The 16,531-nt window shown below is 38.9% G+C and overlaps 2 protein-coding genes across 3 annotated transcripts in view; one reads left to right on the top strand and one right to left on the bottom strand.

Moving 5' to 3' along the window:
• Positions 1–2,080: 2,080 nt before the first annotated feature.
• On the bottom strand, positions 2,081–16,464 carry FAM114A2 (family with sequence similarity 114 member A2; the record flags this gene model as incomplete). The annotated part of the gene is made up of 9 exons (XM_039257465.1): positions 16,391–16,464; positions 11,747–11,991; positions 11,086–11,185; positions 10,586–10,678; positions 9,006–9,097; positions 7,730–7,864; positions 7,065–7,223; positions 6,055–6,178; positions 2,081–2,174 (listed from the first exon to the last, which is right to left on the bottom strand). Coding segments are annotated over exons 2-9 (1,028 nt in total), but the record flags the coding sequence as incomplete, so codon positions are not given.
• The window catches only part of MFAP3 (microfibril associated protein 3), a 23,555-nt gene continuing 23,463 nt past the window's right edge, over positions 16,440–16,531 (top strand). For both annotated transcript variants that reach the window (XR_005532732.1, XM_039257467.1), the window contains exon 1: positions 16,440–16,524. The gene's annotated coding sequence lies outside the window, so the exon portion shown is untranslated. The remainder of the gene's footprint in view (positions 16,525–16,531) is intronic.

Here is a 16,531-nt window from a genome sequence, read left to right as displayed (position 1 = left end):
GCTGACTGCCAGCTCAGAGCCTGGAGCCTGTTTCAGAGTCTGTGTCTCCCTCTCTCTCTGACCCTCCCCTGTTCACGCTGTCTCTCTCTATCCTAGAAATAAAATAAAAATATTAAAAAAAAAAATCTACCACAAAATGTTTACTAGCAGCACATTAAAAATTTGTAACCATACGGTAAGAAATGAGACAACACATCATGATATGGGGAAGATGGACATTGTGCAGCCTCGGAAGGATATAAAACCACTAATGAAGTCTCTTGACTGGGAATGCACAACCTGACTTTAATCATAAGAAAACAGGGATGCCTCAGTGGCTCAGTCAGTTAAGCGTCCAGCTTCGGCTCAGGTCATGATCTCACGGTTCGTGGGCTCAGCCCCACGTCAGGCTCTGTACTGACAGCTAGCTCAGAGCCTGGAGCCTGCTTCAGATTCTGTGTCTCCCTCTCTCTCTGGCCCTCCCCTACTCATGCTGTCTCTCTCTCTCTCTCTCTCTCTCTCTCTCTGAAATAAAACATTCAAAAAGATTTTTAAAAAATCATAAACAAACATCAGACAAACCCCAAATCAGGAATACTCCATTTTTATATGAGGGAAGTGGTTTGTATTTCTCATCATTAAAGACAAAGAAAAGCGAGGAACTATTCCAGATTAAAAGAGACTCAAAGTATATGACAACTAAATATAATTGTGATTATGTACTGGGTCCAACATTAGAAGAAAATATATGATATGAAGGATATTGCTGGGCCAACTGCCAAACCAGAATGTGGACAAGAGATTAAATAAAAATACAGCATTAATGTTAAATTTACTGCAGGTCATAATTACTATGGTTACCTACAGGAATATCCATATTCTAAGCAGGTACATATTGAAATATTTATGAATATTTGAATGAATAAATATTATGAATAAACGGCTATCATGTTTGCAATTTATTCCCCAAAATAGTCCCAATAATAATGTGTGTGTGTGCATGTGACATATGTGTATGGAGAGAAGAGGAGGAAAAAGAGGGGAAGGAAAGTGAGTGGGAACAAGAGAACAAATGCTCAAACACAAATGATTAAATGTATAAAGTAAAATGTTAACAACAGATGTATTTGCATAAAAGACATACAAATTTATTTCCATTATTTGTGCAACTGTTCTCTAAGTTTGATATTATTACCAACTCAAAAAACACTATGATACAAGCTAAAAAAGTGCTGTAGTCAAGTGCTATAGTGGAGATGAGGAAGACAAGTTGCCTGAAGGGTGACTGAAAAGCATGGGGAGTGCAGCCTTTTTACTGGGATAACAAGAAGTGGGATAACAAGAGTGGGCAGCAAGAGTGGGATAGCAAAATCAAGCATCACATTCCTTACCCTGCAGTATGCAGGGGACTGTGGTGGCTATCCTGGCCAGGAAGCAATGTGCACCTGCTGCTACCTGGGCCAGAAGAGATTCTGAAGACTGGTAGAGGTGGGTGAAGAGACAGCAAGCAGCCCAAGACCCAGGGGATAGTGTCCCACGAGCTGGACTGGCATATGTGCTATTAATACTGCTCTGGAAACAGGTCTCCCTACCCACTTTGACTAAAAGCCCTCCATGTTTCAAAAGTGTGAAAATAGCTCAGGCATCACCATCAAAGACCCAGGCCTAGGCCATGGGATGCTCATTTTCACATGCTAAATGGTCACTGGGCTCTGGGAAATTATTAACCTCCATCCAGTCCCATAAGGGCAGGGGCCACATTCCATAATCTTTGGATCAGAGCCCTGACAACAGTGAGGCCTCAACAGAGGCGAGCCCACTGGTATCACAAAGTCTGGTGAGCACTGCCACCACTGTGACCTGATGGGAGCTTTCAAATAAATAAGCATTCCAAATGAAAACAGGTGAGGATGGCAGATGTGGGAGGCAGGGAGGGCAGATGTGAAATCTGCATGTTAACCTGTGAGAGCAGGAGGCAGGCAGAAGGCAAAGAACGCAGAATACGGCCCCCAAGTTGGTGCCATACTTGCCAGAAAGTTATAATCTTACATTCTTTATCTTTATCCATTAAATCAACAAAAGTAAAACAAGTGAAAATCACCAAGAATAACTTACCCTGGCAAGCTTCTCAGGTTTGGAGGAGACATGAAGCTGGGAAAATAGCTCTGTTATCTCTTTGGTAAAGTCTTCATCCCCTATAAAAGCAAAAACAAACAAAGAGATGACTCTGAATCCATACTACGATGCATGTACCCCAAGGGATTCACAAGATAATCCAAATGGAATACAGGGGGGAAAAACAGAACTTTAGTTTGTGGACATTTGTCTCATTTTTTTTAAATCCTATTTTAGGGTACACTTTAAAACGTAAGTAGTATTTCAGTATTAAATGTGTGTAATTTATAAACATCAAATATACGTACATTAGTTCTAAGTGCTCAAAAAGACTTACTGCATGCTAAGTGTTGATCAAGAAACATTTGGAGGGGGCACCTGGCTGGCTCAGTGGGTAGAGCATGTGACTTGATCTCAGGGTCATGAGTTCAAGCCCCACATTGGGTGCAGAAATTACTAAAAAAATAAGTACATAAAAAATGTTTGGAGGGGCACCTGGATGGCTCAGTTGGTTAAGTGTCAGCTCAGGTCATGATCTGGCAGTCTGTGGGTTCAAGCCCCACATCAGGCTCTGTGCTGACAATTCAGGCCCTGGAACCTGTTTCAGATTCTGTGTCTCCCTCTATCTCTGCCCCTCTCCCCTTACACGCTGTCTTTCTCTCTCTCAAAAATAAATAAATATTAAAAAAATAATTAAACAAAAAGATCTGGAGATCCTGTCATGTACTCCCCACAGACATGGGTATAAAAAGTAGTTGCTGCATTAGAATAAAAGTGCAAGAATGGAAAGAGAGCAGGGATAGTGCTTTGGAGGGACCCTGGAGAGGCTGGTGTCTTCCCCCGCTGAGGCAAAGGGATCAGATGCATTAGACAGAGGGGCAAGAGGTAAGGATGCTGATAGAAAATGAACATGACCAATGTCACCAGAACCAGATTCTGTGTTCTCTCCCCTCTGCTATCACTGTTTTTTTTTTTTTTTTTTTAACATCTTCATTGAGCTATAATTAAATACCAAGGTCAGCGTTGCATTTTCATCCAAAATCGCTGGGGAAAGCTGTTGGGAATAGTACTATACTGCTTTCCTTTCAGAGTCCTGATCTCTGGCAAACAGGTAGGGGAGAAAAATGTCATAGATATAAATCCATCTGTTCAGAAACTCCATTAGAGTCCTCAGAATGGTATTTAAAAATCAGGTTTTCTGATTACTATGCAAAGCCAGATGTTAACTAAATTGAACAAATACTGTTAATGGTACTATGTACAAATAAATTAAGTTTATAAATAACTGGGGATTATCACACTAGGGCTTAGTTAGGAACAACAGAGCAACTTAAGTAAATCAAGCTTAATTTATGGGTTTGCTGCTAAGTATAGACCTTTATCTATTTACTTATGCCATCCTAATCATGAAAATAGCAGCCACCATTTGTTGACTGCTTACTATGTGTCATATCCTAAATATTTCATTAGTCCTTATAACAACCTGAAAGGAATTAGCATTCTCTTCTGACAGCTGAGAAAACAGAGGTTCATTGTTAAATAATTCTCCAAGGTCACATAGCTTAGGAAACAGCAGATCTTGAATTTGAACCCAAGTCTAACCCCAAAACCCATCCTTTTATCCACCATGCTATCTATACTGTCTTCTCGATACTGCAGGTAAGTTTTAAAAACTTACATTCAAGAGCCATTTCATCTCAGGACCAGTATCTTTACGTAGAGTGTAGAGTAAGAGGTTATATAACCAGCCAATTTGACTTCTTAGAATACAGTGCAGAACACAAATGGGAACAAAATAGATAAAGCCTCTTAGTATAAAATCCATGCATTCTACTTTACTTCCTTCTCTCATAAGAAAGACCCTAAGACTCTCACTCAAAGTGCCCTGCTTTCAGTACACAACTTGAATATGGCTAGTTAACTGGTTTTCCACCAGATTAGATAGAAAATGAGATTCAGGGACGTGTGGATGGCTCAGTCAGTTAAGTAGCCAACTCTTGATTTCATAAGCTCAGGTCATAATCTCATGGTTTGTGAGTTCAAGTCCTGCATCAGGCTCTGTGCTCACAGCATGGATCCTGCTTTGGATCCTCTGTCTCCCTCTCTCTGCCTCTTCCCAGCTTACATATGCACGCATGCTCTCTCTCTCCCTCAAAAATAAATAAATGTTAAAAACAAACAAACTGAAAATGAGATTCAGATGATATTGGAATATAAGCTCATTGATACTGAAGAAAATTAAAAGATGGGCAAATATTCAGAAAAAAATAAAGATGCACACAATTCTAAAAAGTAATAGAGACATTTCCAAAACCAAAGCAGTTTAGGATAATTTAATATAGCAGTTCTCAAAAACATTTTGGGCTCAGGATCCTTTTATACTCTTAAAACTTTTTGAGAACTCCAGAGACTCTTTTGTAATGTAAGTTAATATCTCAACGTTTATCATATTAAAAATTAAAAGTGAAATGTTTGAAGTACTTATTAATTCTTTAAATACAACAATAAACCCACTACTTGATATAAATTTTAAGGAAAACTGTATTTGCCAAAAAAGAAAAATTTTAGTGAGATGAATGCCATTGTTTTATATCTCTGCAAATCTCTTTAATGCCTCACTTAAAGACAACTAGACTCTTCGGTCTGCTTTTACATTTACTCTGTGGTGATATGTTGTTTTAAGTACATCCTGCTCTGAACAGTCTGTGTGACTACAATCTCTTTTTAATTTTTTTATTACAATATTTTTAAGTAAAAATGGTGTTCCATGAAAAAAACAGCAACTTCAGCTTACAATGTAAACAATACCAGTGTTTTTCCTGGAGACAACTTCAATATGTATCACACAAAATATGAAAAGTAATATATTCAAGGGTCAAGACTTAGATTAATAATTGCTACATAAGAACAAGGTTAAATGAAACTGGCAGTGAATGCATGGCACTGAAAATACAGTATTAATACATTCAGATGCCCCTCTCTTGATTTGTGTTAAGACACTAGTAATTTTACTCACCACTGCTTCTGCACCATCAGTGCAAATGTCAAAATGATAAATTTTTTAAAAATAAAATAACATCTTGGTATTATTACGCAGAGTTTTGACTCACAGATTCTCTGAAGAGATCTTGGGGTCCCAAGTCTCTGCCGACCACACTTTTCAAACCACTGATTTAATCTACCACATGGGTGATTGGCCCATGTGTCTTGATGGACCCTGAGGGAATTTTTCTATTCACTTTTAATGTTTATAACTGACTGTTTCATCAAAAGGAAAAAAAAAGGGCAAAAAACTATACTCATTACATTCTACTAAAAAAATAGTATGTAATACCTATTAGAAAAATTTCCAGCTAATCTTTAAAATAAAACAACTCTTAAAGATTACGATTCTGTTGACTAGAAATGATGCTTTATGTAAACAAACTTATTTCCTGATAATTTTGCAAAAGTGAGTAGTTACTACACTTAAATTTTGGGAGTATGCAGATGTTAAAAATATGGCACAAAAAAAAAAACCCTTTTGAAAGTAAAAAGACAAATTATCACCTGCATTTTGGATAACTCCCACCCTACATGCCTGGATTCAAGATGAAGACAGGGATCACAGCAGTCAGAGAGGCACAGGAGCAGTATCTAGGGATATAAAAGCTCATAGGGATGACCAGTCATACTGAGGCACAAATCTAACAAGGGTAACTCTCTAACCAAAAAAGAGCTACCAGATTAGACCTAGAGAAGCCACAAAGAGCTTGGGGGGCAAGGGCAGGGCAGAGGGAGAGTGGGGTAAAAATATGTACATAAGGCCAACTGGTCATATCAACGCCTGGTCAGGGACAAGGCAGCAAAAAGTAAAGCCAGGCTAGTATAACTGAAGAGAAAATAATTTATCTCAAGGGCATTACACTACATATAAACATGCCATATGCTTTCCACTCAAATGCTGGATTTTCATATTACCTTTTTTCTCTTCTTCCTCTTCCTCACAGAACTCTGCTAAGGAAAATGCTTCCTTGAGTTCCTCCAATTCATGTTTCAGAGTCTCTAATTCTTTTCCACTTAGAGAATTAAGAATAGATTTCACCTGAATGGATATAAGATTAAAAAGTTGTGAAAGCATGAAAGAAAAATAAAAACATTTTCAAATGAACAGGAGGGTACAGGCCAAATTAAAATAAAAATTATGAGTAGGATGCCTGGGTGGCTCAGTTGGTTGGGCATGTGACTTCAGCTCAGGTCATGATCTCATCGCTCATGAGTTCAAGCCCCACATCGGGCTCTGTGCTGACAGCTCAGAGCCTGGAGCCTACTCCGGAGTCTGTGTCTCCCTCCCTCTCTTTGCCCCTGCCCTGCTCATGCTCAGTCTGTCTCTCCTTCAAAATTAAATAAGCATTTAAAAAAAAAAGTTAAAAAAAAAAAAAACTATGAGCTCACCAGCCAATATAAACTATTCCTTAAGAACCTTAATACAAGAGGCTAATCACTACAAAAAGGTAGGGAGAATTTATACTTCCAAAATAACATAAGCCAGAAACATCTGGAAATTATTAGTGTTTAACAATGGCCAAGAAATTAGGGGGAAATGAAGCAGTCTTGAATCAATTAAAAACTAACAGGTAACTGTATCCAATTGGCAGCTTAAGCCAGAGAGATTACCAAAAAAAACAAAAACAAAAAAACAAACAAACAAAAAGACCAAGGCAAAGGAAAAATAACAGATGTGCTATTAAAACTTCTTGGTTAATCTGGGGTTTTTTTGTTTAAATTTTGAGAACACTTGACTCATTCTATTTGTAGCAATTAGTTCCAACATTGTTTGTTTGTTTGTTTGTGTTGGTATAATATTTTCAAAGAATCTCAAGCCTCCATGTGAAATACATTTCATCTTCCAACTGTACAGAAAGAGAAGAAACTATACAGCACTCTTTTGCTTGGAGACCATCCATTTGAAATTTTGGGTTTGGAATTACCTTCATCTCACTTTCTCGGGAAAGCATCTCCAGAGCTTCTAGATGCGAAAGGCCTTGAAATTCATCAAAGAGTAGCCCATAATGAGTTTTCTTGTCTGTTTCCAAGGTAACCTCATTGGAGGTCCATAGCTCTTCTTTCTCCTTTGCCTCTCTTAACACCTGAAAAAAAGATGGAGGATTACACTGCAGTAAGTAATGAGAGCTCAAGGGTGAGTTCTGAGAGCTGAGGGAAGCAGAGCTGAGACGCAACAGTACAGAGTACTGCCCTTTATTCTTGGCACTGCAATTCAAATCTGATCAGCTAAGGAGCTGCTGGGGAAAAAAATGATCACACATACTCTGATCCTGGCCAGGGTAAATAACACCCAAGGAACCAGGTGTTTCTCTGAAAGTGCTTTAAACGTTAATCTACTCAACAGCTCTGAAAGGGCTTGTCATCTTGTACTGCTTCAACAAGAGGCTCCTGCAGAAAATAAAGAGTAGGAAAAAAAAGAACTGGGCATTTTCATAACTGGAGCTCTCACTCCCCCCTGCCCCAAAAAAGCCTTAATGGACGAATCACTGAAAAGTTTTCAAAAGGAAATAAATACTAACAAAGTCTACCACAGGCAAAAAATATAGATCAAAACAGAAACATGAAATAAACAGATAAAGACAAACAGTACCTGAGACAATGTAGAATTCCGGTTCATCAGACCCTTCGTTCTTTTAAATCCAGGATCCTCTTCTGCTATTACATCCATTGTCTTTTTCCCAATGAATTCTAAGGCATCCAAACCCCCACTGATTACGCTCTTTCCCTAGGAAACACATGCAACTTCATTACAATAATACTGAAAAAAGACATCTGCATGTTTTGATTACATAAAAACATGTAATCATGTTTCATAATGTAATCATAAAAACATGGTATTGTTAGCACTGTCAAGCACTGTCAAGAATATGGAGCAACTAAAACAACCATTCACTGCTTGTGGGAATGTAAACGGGCATAACCACTTTGGCCGACTGTTTGTCAGTATCTACTACGGCTGACCACATGAATGTCCTGACTCAGCAACTCTACACATGGCTGCATACTCAACAGAAACGTATACAGAGGTTCATCAAAAGACATACAAAGTGTCCATGGTGGTACTAATTGTAAAAGCTAAAAACTGGAAACAACCACAATCCTCACCAACCATGGAATAAATGCTTGACGGTCACATAATGGAATACAGCAAAGAAAATAGAATACACCACACAAACTACACGATGGAGAAATCCTACACACATAATGTTGACTGAAAGAAGCCAAGTACAACAGAGTCCATATAGTATGATTCCATTTATGTGAAGTTTAAAAACAGGCAAATCATTGAGGATAGAAGTCAGGACTGTGGTCAACTTGGTGGGCAAAAGGAAGAATCAGAGACAGCTGGGAGAGGGCACAGGGGGAACAAACGTGCTGTTCCTTAGTCTACGTTCATGTGTGAAAAGTCAAACTGAACACTTAGGACTACACTTTTCTGCACGTTTTACTTCCATAAGAAGTTAAAATTAAAAAGTACTAGTTATCTATCCTCATGTAAGAAACATATCAAGTTTCCAATAAAATCCTTTAAAAATGTTTCTAATCATCTATAGTTACTCCATTATGAAAAGAATTATTTTTGTAAGGCAGTTTTCTAGGCCACCAATCTCTAAATTCATAGTCCATAAAATATTATGTACATTGCCTCTCCTACCCTTCATCCTCTGCTCTCTCTCCTTTACTCCTTTAAAGAAAGTTTCCAAGTAGCTCTCACTCTACCCCTAAGATCAAAGTGATTTATCTTCAGCAATTTGGACTCCTTTAAGAGTGATCAGTCCTCATGGCTTTTCAAGAAAAAGAGGGAGAAAGAGACAGAAACCCACTATATTCATAGAGAGTTGCAGTCCACCATGCATTTTACTCACTGTGGTCTGAACAGCAGTAGAGATGGTCGAGAATACACCAAATGGCCCAGTCAATGGGGAGGAGTTTGCGTTATCTTTGGCATTTGTCTCTCCTACAACAGGAAGGAAATGTATAAACATGAAGGGGTGGTCTATTAAGAGTGTTGCTTTATCAGCATGCATGTGACTTTAAAAAATCAGAACCTGCTTCCTACATACAAGGTAGCCTTAGCCCTTTCTGTTTTATTATTTTAAGCTACTTATTTTTATTTTTATTTATTTATTTTTTTTTAATATTTTTATTTATTTCTAGGAGAGAGAGAGACAGCGTGAGCAGGGGAGGGTCAGAGAGAGAGGGAATCACAGACTGAAACAGGCTCCAGGCTCCGAGCTGGCAGTCAGCACAGAGCCCGACGCGGGGCTCGAACCCATGAACCGCGAGATCATGACCTGAGCGAAAGTCAGACGCCCAACCGACTAAGCCACCCAGGCGCCCCTAAGCTACTTATTTTTAAATGAAAGCTAACATCGCTTTTATTCATTTCATTTAAAAAATAAAATCTAGTCTTTTGAACAAATTACTGATATATGTCACAGTACACTATATACTATATGATTCCATGTATATGATCTTCTGGACAAGGTCAAACTTTAGGCAGAAAACAGATCAGGAATTGTCAAAAATAGAGTAAATGATGGGAGTACCACAAAGGGGCATGAGGGGTCTTTTGGGGGGTGATGAAAATGTTCTTATATTTTGATTATCTATACAGATAAAGGAAATACTCTATACTGTATAATCACAATGGACTGAGAGTATATTATGTAAATAGGACTGTATGTTTGTCAAAACACATACATTGTACACTTAAAAACAGTAAATTTTACTCTTATAAAGATGTAAATTATATATCCACATCTAATTTACATTTAATTAGTCACACAAATAAATTACAAAATCCATAAATCTGACTTTCTAAAATACGGCATATTTTAAATTTTGTCCTATAAAATTACGCATGTTTGAGAGAAAAAAATGAGACAAAGAGAAGAGTGGAAGACAATAAAGCCTCTGAGAGATGGGGCAATATCAGAGCCTGAAAAGTCTTCTATTTTCTGGTCCCAGGCCATCTTGATCCCTGGTTTAAAACTCGGCCCTTTGTGGCTTAACCGAGAGTACACTGATCCCAACAAGTGATCAAAATTAAATTTCACCCTCATAAAAATTCAAACACACAAAAAATAAAACCCCAAAACGAAACACATTAAAATACTTTTTGTGCCAAATGGGGTCAAATTCAACTAACTCTTCTTGGGTCTAACTCAATGGTGCCAAACACAGCACTAGGCAACTTTTATCTTCTACACCCATGGCCTTATTTAATGTTTGTAACCATTCTTGGACACATAAAATATCATCCCATTTCACAGATGAGCAAAGTGGTTAAAGGACACAGACCTGTTAGTTGAAGTCCAATCCCCTTTCTCACCAGTTCCATGATGCCCTGAATATCAGATGCTCAATAAATATATACTGAAAAATAAACTCAAGTATTCTATTTTGACCCATAATTCTAGATCTTAATGTTTCCTATACTAACCTGTTGCATGCTGGACTTCTGTTGAAATTTCACTGGGACTGGGAATTCCAAGAGAAGTCTCTGCCTTCTCAATGACATTTGAAATACCTTGGCCTAATGAGAAAAACAGCAACAGTTTTAAATCTGAGTACTACTTACTATTAGTCACCAAAACTGAGGAAGCAAACTTGCCTATTATTTTGACCATACATAACTAATGTTTGGGAGTGTAATCTTACCAAAAAAATAAACAAAACAAAACAATAGACCTGAATCAGTACCAACACAGAATAGTTTTACATTAACAATTCCTGGTTAATGAGAAACTCTAATAAGAATGCTAATGAGAAAAGGCTGCTACAAACTCTGGGTGTACTATAAACCAGCCTATCCTTCCTAACCAATTCTCAAATTATAAAGCCCTTAAATAAACATGCAAGAGAAATTCTTAACAAAGTAATTTTTAACACACATCTATAGCAAAACACATACAAAATTAATAAAGCGATGGATGATCTTACCTACTGTAGCTACTGTAGCTGAGGCTGAAGAGAGTAAGGACTTGCCCCAGTTGCCCCAATATCCCCATCCTGTCTGAGGCACATCTTTGGAGACAGTCTCCTATTCTTCCCAGTAGGCAGAAAAACAAAAGGCAAAAGAAAATGGAAAAGTAGAGAATAAGAGAGTATACAGACAAGGTATCTAATTATTAGCCCAGCATACAGATGAACAAATACATATCATTTAGCTATAGAATTATATTATTTGGTGGCAACACTGAGGGTAGCTCAGTCAGTTGGGTGTCCGACTTCTTGATTTTGGCTCAAGTCATGATCTTATGGTCCTGAAATGGAACCCCATGTTGGGCTCCGTACTAGGCACAGAGCCTGCCTAAGATTCTCTCTCCCTCTCTCTACCCATCTCACCATGCACATGTGCGCTCTCCCTTTCTCTCCAAAAAACAAAACAAAACAAAACTGTATTGTTTGACAGATGTATGTTACCTGAATTTAAGCACCATGTAACAAAGGCAACTAACTACTCCTAAAGCTATTTATAAAACTGAGAAAATTGTGTTTTATGGCTTTCAAAGGAAAGAAATAGGTACAATCTTAAATTGTTTTGATTCCAAATTCCTTTTAGCCCAAACTTTTAATTCCAATGTTTTAATAAATACTTTACTTTGCCTGCAGCCTGTGATGCCTCCACAGGGAGAACTTCTAAAGTCTCAAGGTTGATGGAAGGTTTGGACTCTGGTCTTTTCCGAGTGAAAACTACAGGTTCCGATTTATCCTCTGGCTTGGCACTTTGGTCAGCAGACTCAGAATTCTTGGCTGGCTCACAGTTCCCATCTTCAAGGATGGCAGCTGGTTCAGTTATCACTGGAGTCTCAATGTCATCTTTATCTGACATGATTAGATCATTGCCTGGTAAAATAAAAGCCAAAGGAAAAAATTAATTCTATAGGGTTTTTTAGTGTAAGTTATTTAAGCTTTTTGAGATGACCATAGTCACATGCCGCTATAAAAAATACACAGATCTGAATATCCTCCACCCAGGTTCCTCAACGGCAACAACTTGTATAGCCACAGTATAATATGACAACCAGGAAACTGGGACAACCCAATGACTATATCATCAGTTTTATAGACACTCGTGTATGTGTATTTAGTTCTATGAAATTTTATCATTCATATAGGGGTGTCTGGGTGGCTCAGTCGGTTAAGCATCTGATTTCGGCTCAGGTCATGATCTCACTGTTCAGGGTTTGAGCCCCGTGTTAGGCTCTGTGCTGACAGCTAGCTCAGAGCCTGGAGCCCATTTCAGATTCTGTGTCTCCCTCTCTCTCTGACCCTCCCCTGCTCATGCTGTCTCTCTCTCTCTCAGAAATAAATAAAAACATTTTTTAAAAATTTTTTAAAAAATGAGATTTTATCATACGTATAGATTTGTGTGACCATCACCATACTCAGGATACAGAACAGTTCAATCACAAGGACCCCCTGGGTTATCCTTTTTTTTAATGTATATATTTTTAATGTTTATTTATTTTGAGAGAGAAAGAGAAAGCAGGGGAGGGGGCAGAAAGAGAGAGGGAGAGAATCCCAAGCAGGTTCTGCACTGTCAGCACAGAGCCCAACACAAGGCTTGAACCCTCAAAATGCAAGATCATGATCTGAGCCGAAATCAAGAATCAGACGTTTAACCGACTGAGCCATCCAGGCACCCCATGGGTTATCATTTTTTAGACACATCCCACCCCACCCACACCAACCCATAGCAACCAATGCTATTTCTCCATCTTTATACAAGATGTTATATAAATGAATTCATACTGTGTATAACCTTTGGAGGTTGTTTTCACTCAGCCTAGGTCCCCCAAAATCCAACAAAGTTATTGTGTCAATAGTTTCTTCCCTTTTTTGCTCAGTAGTATTCCTTGGTATGAATGTATTTCAGTTTGTTTACCATTTGCCCATCAAAGGATATCTGTGCTATTCCCTGTTTGGGTCTACTACAAATAAACCGGCTACAAACATCAATGTACAGCTTTTTGTGAGAACATAAGCTTTCATTTCTCTGCAATAAATGACCAAGAGTGTAACTGCTGGATCATATGTTAAGTACTTGTTCAGTTTTATGAGAACTGCCACTCTTTCCCAGAGTAGCTGTACCATTTTACATTACCACCAGTGCTGTATGAGTCGTCAAGTTTCTCAGCATTCTCACCAGCATCTGGTGGTTTATCTTTGAGCCATTCTGACAGGTGTGTAATAATAATCTCACTGTGGCTTTAAGCTGCGTGTCTCTAATGGCTAATAATAAAGAACATCTCTTCATGTACTTATTTGCCATCTGGACATCCTCTTCAGTGAAATACCTATTTGTATCTTTTGCTCATTTTCTAATTGGATTTGGCCTTTTTGTGGGGTTTTTTGAGAGCTCGTTATGTATTATAGATTCAAGTCGTTTGTCAGATATGTGGTTTGTAAATATTTTGTCCCAGACTGTAGCTTATTGTTTCACCTTCTTCACAGGGACTTTCACAGAGCAATTGTTTTTCATTTCAATGAGGTCCAGTTTATCAATTTTTCCTCTTATTGATGGTTACTAAAAAATCTTAGCATTAATTATTTCTACTTAAATTTCTGAGAAAAAAGATTATGAAATTTAAGCCATCAGACAGCATCTAAATCAAACAAGCTTTTGAATAACAATGTTAACCAATTCAGTCCCTTCCAAAAGTACATCTCTTTGGCAACTGAAGCCAAGATGCTACTGGGTTTTTTTACAAAAAGCAGACACTATTTTCCAAGACAGCCAAATGTTATCAGACAAGAAATAAATGTATCTCACACATACATACTTATACACATACTAAAGCCTTAGGTATATATAAGCATTTATTTTATATCAATATTTACTAATGGAGAATTAGACCCAATCCAAGCCATCAAAACATTGCTAATGTGCTAGAAAAGACAGACATACTAAGAACCAAGGTAGCTTGGAAACAGCACTATAACTGAGATATACATAAAATGCTAAAAGAACAGATAAGAAGAATTTTGCTGGAAGTAGACAATATGATTCATGTACAACGTATCTGAAATAAGCACAGAATAGTGGCCACAAACTGGGAATGGCTGCTAAACCCAGACTAGAAATGTTTTTATTTGGCCTGCACAGTGTTTAAACTTGTACTAATTGCTAACACCTAAAAATCAGACTTTATATATATGAACATAGATTTCCAACTTCCCCTGAGGTTGAAACATCTGTTAACACCAGGCCCACTTTTGACATGGTAATAATTAGCTCAAGCCAAAGAGCTGCTGGGCCTTTTAGTCAGAATATTATCTAGTTCCCTGCTATCTCCACCTAAACCTACTTGACTCATTTGTCACCCACCTAGCCCCTGTAGGTGTCGGAGCTTGCAGCACTTCCCTTAAAGGGTACCTGGGATTTTGACAGGTGAAGGTGTCAATGAGAAAATTCAAGGGTGTGGAAACAACATACCTGGAAGTGTGAATGGAATGAACATGGAACACAGACAAACAACAGTCATGATGCAAAGGTATAAGGCTAGAAAGGCAGATTTACACAACACCGTGGAGCCTAGACCATATGGGTGTATGATATACATAGATTACACATTCCCAAAACACATAGGAAAAAAGTCCAGATGAACTACCTACACACATACAAACCAACTCCAAAATATTCATTCATTCATTTGCAAACATTTTTTGAGTACCTACTTTGTACCAAGCTTTGGAGACTGAGAATTTAGAACACAACTGCTGCCCCATTTACTCCGAGTCTCACAGGAAAGACTACACAGTTCTTGCATAATGCTCAATGTTTTGTACTTTTTTACACTATCATTTCACTTTCCTTATGCTCTTTCCAAGTTATAATACATGATAATATATATTTTTTAAATAGTACACTGTTTAATGTACACTGTATACATTAGTCCCCCTTATCTGAGGTTTCAGTTACCTGAGGTCAACCACTGTTTGGAAGCAAATGCTCCTCCTTCTGAGGTGTTGTCATAAGGTCAACAGTGGCCTAATGCTACATCACAGTGCCTGCATCATTCACCTCACCTCACCTCACCACATAGGCATTTTATTATCTCATATCTTGGAACACAGCACCTGCAGATAAGGAGCAAGTACTACACAGCATATATAACAAACATATTACATAAATAATCTATATGATTTTATAAAAGACTGGAAGAACGTATTCCCAAATATTAAACACTGGTTATCTCTATTCTTTCATTTGTGCAACAAAGACTTAATGCGCATCTAGAATGTGCCAGACATTTGCCTAAGTGGAAAGGTGGTGGCTGTTCACATTACCATTGCCATCACTTTCATTATTAGAATGGCTGTGCTATCCCTGTTCTCAATGGATTCATACTCTAACAGGAAAAGGGAGGGGGAAAAAAAGAATAAATTTCAGGTATACAGCACTGCACTATTTAATGTTTTTGTAAGTTTTCCATACATCCTATACTGTGTTATTTTCATAACTAGAGTTTAAAGACTCCAAGAACTGAACATTGCAAGTAAAATTAAACGGCTGAGTCATATTTCTTAAAAATAAAAATGTACACATTTACATACATATGTACACACATATAGACATATACCTCCCCCCATTTTCCCTGCGAACTTCCAGCCACACAGTGACCAAAATGGAAGGGGTTTAGCTTAGCAGCTAAGAGCACGGGCTCCGGAATAAGACTTTCTTCCAACTTTCGGGAGGGCGGTAACTGCGAGGAAGTCAGTTCTGGCTAGCTCGTCTCCGTTTCCTCAATTGTAACACGGGCTAGAACACCTGATTGGCAGGGTTCCTACAAAGGCTCCTCCACACGGGGTACGCGAGGGGCTCTCGGAACAGAGGCTGGCACACAGCCTCGCATAGGTAACACCTGCTGTTAGGACAGAGGCGGTGGTTGTTTGTGTCATTACTGTCATTATTAACATGGCTTTCTCTAGACGGACAGACAGACGTTCTCACTTGTTCGTACACACAAGACCAGATCCCAAACCGGAGATCTGGGATCAACAAGCGCTCTCAACTTCTCCGACGCTGAAAACGACTAAGAGTTCCTCACACACACGTAGCGCTTCAACAATCAAAGCGCTTTACAGCCTCCGCGTCCAGCCGTGGGGTGTCGGCCGCCTAGCCCCAGGCCACCTCCTGCCCTTCCTCAGCCAATATACGGCCCGGCCCCGAACCCCTAGCGCCCGCACCCCGCCTGCCACCTCCCTGGAAGCCCCGCACCCTGTGCCCATCCACCCTCACCGGCGCCACGGCTGCCGAAAAGCTGCTCCTTCTGCCCCGGAAGCACTCCTTCAGCGCGGAGTTGGTCCCGCCTGCCCGAGAACACTTCCGGGTCAAGCCACGGGTCTCGCTGGAACAAGCCGAGTGCCAGTTTGGTAAGTG

The sequence above is a fragment of the Hyaena hyaena genome, unplaced genomic scaffold (genome assembly GCF_003009895.1).
Source record: "Hyaena hyaena isolate Hyena2069 unplaced genomic scaffold, ASM300989v1 scaffold_619, whole genome shotgun sequence".
In the NCBI taxonomy this organism is placed as follows: Eukaryota; Metazoa; Chordata; class Mammalia; order Carnivora; family Hyaenidae; genus Hyaena; species Hyaena hyaena.
Note: the sequence above shows the minus strand (reverse complement) of the source record. Positions and strands in the feature narration are given on the sequence as shown.